Here is a 7,785-nt window from a genome sequence, read left to right as displayed (position 1 = left end):
GAAGGCTACACGTGGCCCCAACATGGAGGAGATGGCGGAGAGCGCATAGCCCTCACCCTTTCATTCCCCCCTTGTCTTGGAACTTCCGGCTCAATCATGAGTCGGGCTGCATTTCTATTCCACCGTCGCTAGAGGCCTGTACTGGGCATATTTTAACAAATGGTCTGGTGGAAGGGAAAGTAACAATTTTTATTGAAATAGGATTTTTCTTTTTAAAATTCCTCCATGGCCATTAAAAAGCCAAATCGAGATTAATTTATCTACTATTCTGATGTTTGCATAAATACAACAAGAACGGTAATTGAAAACCATTATTAGAAACTGGTCTTATTGAATTTATGCAAAGAGATGTATTGCTAGATTTCGGAGGAATTATATAAGAAGAAAAATATATTGATTTATTCTAAGATTTTCTGATTTTCTTTGCTAATTTCTTTTCATGCATAACCATGCTTTAGATTTTTATTCTAACCAGGCTTTTTCTAGCTTTACTACCCCTGACATGGGCATGGTCATGCAGGCCTGCAAGCAGTACACAGGCTGTCAACTGTCAACTGTCTCTCAACAGTGACCAAAACCTGATGGGCACCATTCCCTGTTCAGTTGGGCACCTGCCCTCTTGGCAGCTAGGCACTCCTTACTTTCGGGGGTCATCCTGCACAGTTCTTTTTTTAGGACAACCACTATACATTCAAACCTGCAAGAGAATTAAAGGTTAATGTAACATATTAATACAATGAAACATAATACTGGCATCATGGCCGCTTTCAGGCAGCCAAATCTTCCGCTATTAAACATGTGATACTAAAGTCTATCCCCGATTTTTTTATAAATTGTCCCTGTCTCTTTGGAGTCATGTCCATGCAGATGCAGGCATCATCTAAGTCTATTGTGGGGGCTCCTGGCGACAGGAGTGATCGCGAGTTACGTCACCAGCATCAGGCAGGTGGAGCACGCCGTAGCTTGAGCTTCAGTGGGTTGCGTTGATCTCTTTCGACGTTCCATTTGGTGATGAAGTCTTTTTGGACCGTGGATGGGTCCGCTGACCGGACGTGAGTGTGATGGATCCAGGTCGCGACGCCGTCTACCTTGAGAGCAGTGGGGGTCGTTAGCACCACAGTGTAGGGACCCTTCCAACGTGGCTCAAGAGTTTCTTGATGATGCCTTTTGACGTAGACCCAATCTCCTGGTCTGTGTTGATGAGGAGTTGGAATTGGGCTGGTCTCATAGATGGCGCGAAGGCGTGGCCAAATGTCCTCGTGTGCCCTCTGGAGCCCTCTTAAGGAAAGAGATAGTTCTTGATTTTCAAATTCAGCGAGAAAGTCAGCTTTAAGGTTAGGAATGATAGGGGGTGGCCTGCCAAACATGATTTCATAGGGAGTAAAACCCAGGGTGTAAGGGGAGTTCCTTACCCGGTAAAGGGCATACGGTAGGAGAGCCACCCAGTCCCCGCCAGTCTCCATGGTTAATTTGGTAAGGGTCTCTTTTAAAGTTCTATTCATTCTTTCTACCTGACCTGAACTCTGGGGTCTATAAGCACAATGCAGTTTCCAATTTGCCCCAATAGCCCTGGTTACTACCTGTGTTACCTGTGAAATAAAGGCTGGCCCGTTGTCGGATCCTATCATAGCAGGAAAACCATACCTGGGTAAGATGTCTTCCAGCAGCTTCTTGGCCACCGTCTGAGCTGTTTCACGCTTGGTTGGGTATGCTTCTACCCAGCCAGAGAAGGTATCTATAAATACTAAAAGATATTTATAACCATACTTCCCTGGTTTAATTTCAGTGAAGTCGACCTCCCATTGTGCTCCAGGTTTGGTGCCTCTGAGCCTGGTTCCTTCTTTATTTGATCCAACCCTTGCGTTTGTGAGTTGACAGGTCTTGCAGGCTGACACAACCTGGTCTATCTTGGTATTCTGCTGGTGAATTTTGATCCTAGCATGTTGGATTAAGTCCTTCATTTTCCGGGCTCCCAGGTGAGTGGATTGGTGCATATGTTTTAATATCGTGTCCCCGAGCCAGTCCGGCAGTATAAGTTCTCCTTCTGGTGTATGCCACCATCCCTTTATTTCCTGGGCTTTAGGGAGCTTTTTGATACGTTGCAACTCCTCCTGGGAGTACTTGGGCTGGTCTGGTAGGACTGGGTCCCCTGGGTCTGGTAGTTGTAAGGCCATGGTAGGGACCGAGGTAAGGGCTACTGCCTTTGCAGCCTCGTCAGCCTTTTGGTTGCCTTTAGCTACCAGGTCATTGGCTTTTTGGTGTCCCTGGCAGTGGATTATGGCTAACTTGGCAGGAAGCCATAAGGCTGAGAGCAGGTCGAGGATTTCCTGCTTATTTTTTATTGTCCGTCCCTCTGCTGTCAACAGCCCTCTCTCCTGGTAGATTGCCCCGTGAACATGAGCTGTAGCAAATGCATAACGGCTGGAAATTTGACATTTTTAAGCGTAAAAAATATCTATGATGTTAACACCTTCAGAAATTTTGACATGAAGTTTTGAAGCTTGTTGTCAATACAACAAAATAGCATACATATCAGATCGCATATAAATCAACATACGTGTAACTCCATCTATTGGAAAAAATCCGCATAATTAACCAGTACACCTAGTGGATCAGCGCTTCCTTTCGATTATCTCAGGGCATGTGCGCAGACATGGGATCTGTGGCACTGATGTCTGTGTATTTACTGTGAATTACCTACGTTGAGGGGTTTTGTTTGTTTTGTGTGTCCAGCTGCCATTTGGTAGCTGTGTGACCCTGGGAAAATGGCTGGTCCTCTGGGTCCCTCTTTTCTCCTTAAAAACAGGGACAGCCGTGCCTGCTTGGGAGGATCATGGGGACTCAGTGGTCAGTGCTTATAAATTGGGTGTGCATTGGAGCACCCCAGAGAAGCTCTGGAGTCAAACACATCTGTGCTGGAGGCACTGTCCTAGACGTGGGCTCCCACTCGTAGTCAAACCGAAAGACTCCAGGGAAAAGTAAATACAGAGGGTGGGGTGCAGGATGTGGGTGATGGGACTCATCCGCCTGTAAGACTTGAGGTCCTCAACAGACCGACCTCACCTGTTAGGGGCCTTCCCGCATGTTCCCGGCATGAATGGACATTCCCCAGGGGTTTCTTCTTTCTTTTAACCTGTGTAGGATGCTTCTGTCCTTGGCAAGGACCTGCCCAAGCCCATCTTCTTTAGGCTTGAGGTTGGGGCTGGCCAGCTCTCACACTCCACAGGCTCGGTTCGTTCAGAAATTCAGTGTGTGTGCCAGTGGGCAGGCTGGCACTGAGCTGATGTTCCAGGAGTGAGCTTGTCTTGCAGGGTGTGTGTGTGTCCAGCTGAGAATCCTATCCTATATAATAAAAGGCTAATATGCAAATCTACTGAATGGTGGAACAACCAGTTGCTATGATGTGCACTGACCACCAGGGGGCAGGTGCTCAACACAGGAGCTGCCCACAGCGGGAGCAGCACGAAGCCAGAAGCTGGGCTCATGGCTGGCGAGCGCAGCGGTGGTGGCGAGAGCCTGTGCCGCCTCCACGGTAGCCTCTAGTATAATATGTCTTGTGTGGGGAGCCCGAACTCAGGCCCTGGACCCAGAACTCAGTCCCTGGTCGGGCGCCATATGTGGGGAGCCGGCACGGCCATGGCATACTCATGCCAGCTCAGCCTGGTTCAGTGACCCTGAGTGGGGGCGATGAAAGGCTTAGAAAAGACAGACAAGAGAATGAAAGCTGGGTCTCGGTGGGACGCTGCCCCTCTGATGGACAGCGCCAACGCTCACAAGCCGTGTCTTTATTTTATAGTAGATGCCATGAGGCAAAGTAGGGGCGTGATCAAGATGTTTACAACATTCTCGTGGGTTTCGATCCTACTCAACTACATGCACCTGAACTCTATCAAGCCCACATCACTCAGGCACGTGGGGCCACGTGTTCGAACCATAGGTTCAAGCTTACAACGACAGCTGTTGGCTATGATTGTGCTGGGAAGGCTCTGCCCTCCAAGCTGGGACTTGCACGTGGCCACGAGAGGACTGTGCCCTCTCATCAGTCCAAGGCTTGAACCTGTCCAAACACTGTAGCCGTGCCCCACAGTCTTGGACTGAGTAGTCTTTGGTGAGAGTGTGGAGAACAGGTCTCTGAGTAGGAGTTGAGGTTGCCATGGTGGGAGGCGGCCAGCCACGTGATGGTCTGGGGAAGGACTTCTAGCTGAGGGCTCCAGGCTGCAAAGGCCCCTGGGCAGTGGCCAGTGTGGCAGTGGCTGCGGGAGGGGGCAGAGCAGACCAAGAACAGGTTAGGGCAGTGGTCAGCAAACTGCAGCTTGGCAAACTGCGGCTCGCGAGCCACATGTGGCTCTTTGGCCCCTTGAGTGTGGCTCTTCCATAAAATACCGACTTCTGCACATGGGCCACAAAGTTTCAATCGCACTGTACTTGCGCGCCCGCACATGGTATTTTGTGGAAGAGCCACACTCAAGGGGCCAAAGAGCCGTGTGTGGCTCTCGAGCCGCAGTTTGCCGACCACGGGGTTAGGGTGACCATCCTGATCTTGACCATTCAGGCGGTGGGAGCTCTTTGGAGAGCTGCAGTGATCAGATTTGAAGAAAAGACCCCAAGGTGTCTCTCCGGAAAGTGGCTTAGAAGGGGCAGGGGTAGAAGCAAGAGGCCTCTAGGCGCCCCATGGGGTCGCGCATAGGCCAGCCGTGGCGTTGACTCGGCAGTGGCGGGTGTGGGCCGGTGGGAGAGCCCCCACGTCCTGCTGGAGGCTGGTGTCCCGGACACGCTGCAGGTCCTTTGCCCTGGTGTCCGGGGCCGGGTCTGAGGTGGGAACTGTGTGTGGTTGGTGGGATCTTGCAAACAGCTAAATCCTCCACCGAGCACCTGTGACTGCTGTGCCTTGTGGCTCTCTTGCGTCGTCATTAGTCAGAGGAGCTGACGGGACGGACCCTGCGTAATGGCTTGGTCCTCACTTCGTCTTCTCTCAGCTGCTTGGGCCGCCTTCAGGGGCGTGCGAGGCCGGGCTCTGCACAGTTATGCTCTTAGTGAAACAGTATGGCGGTGCCTTTGTCCACTTTCCGCTTTAGCCACTAGAATAACTCTTGGAGCTCGGCAGCTGTTTGCAGTCTGCCCGTTCCCTCCTGGCACATCGGTGGGCAGCTCGGGCGGTGAGTGGGGAAGCTCAGGGGTTGAGGTGAGTTTTCTGCCCTGGTCTTGGTGGTCGTGGTCAAGACCGGGACGCTGGCGCATGTCCATGTTAATATTTTCAGGTGCCGTTGACCATGGAGAACGAGACCTCGGATGGGGGGCAGGGGGCTACTGTCCAGTGTGCCAGCATGCCTTGCCCAGTCACCTCAGTTTGGTCACAGGGGAGAGGGAGACAAAATTAGCTGAAAATGTTACCTGAGGCAAGAGGTATATTAAATTTTTATAGGATCCATCGAATAATGGAACGTTGAGGTAAGTTACAGACAGATTTTTGTGAAGCTGCTGTCGTCTCCGGAGGGTGGCCAGTTGGGCTGCATTTAAATGGGGTGGGTGTCAGTTGGCACTGTGTCCCCCGACAGGGATGTGTTCTGAGAACAGACCGGGCAGGTAGCAGACTGTCCCTCCGTGTGGGTCTGTCCCAGGTGTTCTGATGAGCCTCGAGTTGTACGCTTTGGGCAGGAGTATTTGGCAGCCCAGTCGGAGGTCACGTGACGGCAGTTTATCTCCGCACGGTGAGGACAGCCTGAACCACGTGGTCACTGAGAGTCTGCTTCCTGCGCTGGGAAGCTGTTACCTTCCCACGGCATTTACTGAGCGAGGTGCAGGGAGGACGCCTGAGACATGTGAATGTGCTGTGATCTTCGGGCTTCTCCCCTGGTCTCGGCCCCAGGTCCTTCCCCGCGTCGGTCCCTGTGAGGGCTGCCGAGTGAGAGTCTTCCCGCCCGTCATCTGTGCGCACTGTTTTCATTGCTTCCCTTCTTCTCCTGCACACAGTGAGGACCCAGGAGAGTGTGTGTCAGAGTCCTGGCTTCTTTCTTCATTTCATGGCTTATGTCCTGTATTATCATTGTTCATTTTGGTGCTCATATTGGTTCAATTGGGCCAGCGGTGCCTCTTCAGGCTGGCTACTTAACCTGTCTCTTTTGACAAGTCTCCCATCCTTTGTTGAGCATTTCTTTACTTTCTGGTTTAATCCCCCCTCCCCATCCTCCATCCCCCCAAGTCACCCTCCTGCCCACGACTGTGTGTGCTTTCTGATGGACCCTGTGTTGGGATGGAGGGGGGGGTGGGAGTGGTTCCCATTTCTAGTTGTGGGTGGAATACACCGGTGGGCGCCCTGGGCCCACGGACTCAGAGGCCGGGCCTCGCGCAGCTCGGGCCAGCAGTGCCTCCCCAGTGTTGACCTTCAGGGCAAGCTCGAGGCCCGGGTCTGGCCCTTCCATATGGCCCGTGGCTAAAGTTCCCTCCGTTCCATAAATAATGGATGACTTCAGCTGCTGGGGCGGGGTGTCTCCTTTTCCCACTTTCTTGTGGTGAGTTTGCATCTGGAGACCTCCGTGGCATTGGAGCCGGAGTTCATTTTAGAAAAGACCCATCAGAGATCGTGTTTCCAGTGACAATCGGGACGGCAGATGTCAGCCCTGGTGCCGTGGGTGGCTTAGGGGCGGCCTCAAGTCCCCAGCGGTCCTCTCCTTAGGATGATGGGCAGGGAGCAGTGGCCAGAGGCATGGGGAAGGGCGCACACCGAGAATCCAGCGCCACTGACGGCACCTGCCCTGGCCCAGGTGCGCTGCTGGCTTCTCCCTCCTCGGTCAGGAGGAAGGGCTGGTGGTGGGGCCGGGGGAGGGGGGGGACTTCTGCTGACAGTTGATAGTAAGACCCCCTTAAGCCCAGGAGCCGGGGCGGTGTATTTCTCTTTGGAAGTTTTGGCTGCTGTTCCCTTAAGTAAAAGTATACAGACGGTAGGTTTATCTGCTCCAAAAAGTACGGGCCCCTTAGAGAAGTTCAGCAGAGCATACAGCGCCTTCGTGGCAGTCACACTCACACGATGACTTGTGCACTCTGCAGGGAGCCGGGCGGTAAGCGCATGAATGTACAGCAGAACCAACTCAGAGCGTCTTACTTGACAAGATCAGTCAGACGTGCAGGCGCAGCATCGGGGCCAGTTAGCGGTTCCCGGGATTTTTAAATTCTGCCTAAAACATTCAGAATCCCGGGGAAAGAAGTCCGTGCTTCTCCGTGTGTGCCTAACCTGCGCGTGGTTTTCATCCCAGAGAAAGGCCTGCGGTTGGTTCGTTGGTTCCTAGGCCCGGCTCCCAGTATCATCTGAGAAAGTGCCCTGGGAATAAACTCACCATTGACACAGTCCTAATTTTGGAGCTGATTCTATTCAAATTAGCAGCCATCATAGATATTTTGGTCGTCTTTTGTCACGGAGAGTAAGTGTCCCTCCGGGAGTGAGTGGCATTGGCTCTCTCATGGAGAATCAATAACAGCGCAGGGCAGCCCGGGCCCGCCCTGTTGTTGGAGCCAGGGCTCGATTTAGCTTCCTATTTATAATGGGCTGTTGGAAAATGATCTTTCGTCATTGCTTTTTCATTCTTATTGAAACCAGCCACTGTGTGTTCGTCTCAGTCTGAGGAAGGAGGACCTGAAGGTATGGCGTCCGTGTGACCGACTGTGCTGCCCACCGGGCCTGCCCGGGTCCTCGCGTCTCGTCGGCACCTTCCCCGGATACTTAGAATCCACCCTGGGTGACCTATCGGGACCTGGCCAAGGTGGGTGGGGTTAAAGCAGCCGTGGAAATAG

At 52.4% G+C, this 7,785-nt stretch overlaps 1 protein-coding gene across 1 annotated transcript; it reads right to left on the bottom strand.

The window, feature by feature from the left end:
* Positions 1-287: 287 nt before the first annotated feature.
* LOC111823511 lies at positions 288-2,415 on the bottom strand. Its single transcript, XM_023745265.1, has 2 exons — positions 1,645-2,415; positions 288-1,278 (listed from the first exon to the last, which is right to left on the bottom strand). The coding sequence occupies exons 1-2, from the start codon at positions 2,172-2,174 to the stop codon at positions 939-941; spliced, it is 870 nt and encodes a 289-aa protein (XP_023601033.1). The 5' UTR covers positions 2,175-2,415; the 3' UTR covers positions 288-938.
* Between the last annotated feature and the right edge of the window lie 5,370 nt (positions 2,416-7,785).

Source organism: Myotis lucifugus, unplaced genomic scaffold (assembly GCF_000147115.1).
Source record: "Myotis lucifugus unplaced genomic scaffold, Myoluc2.0 scaffold_526, whole genome shotgun sequence".
In the NCBI taxonomy this organism is placed as follows: domain Eukaryota; kingdom Metazoa; phylum Chordata; class Mammalia; order Chiroptera; family Vespertilionidae; genus Myotis; species Myotis lucifugus.
This window is presented reverse-complemented; position numbering and strand designations above follow the sequence as displayed.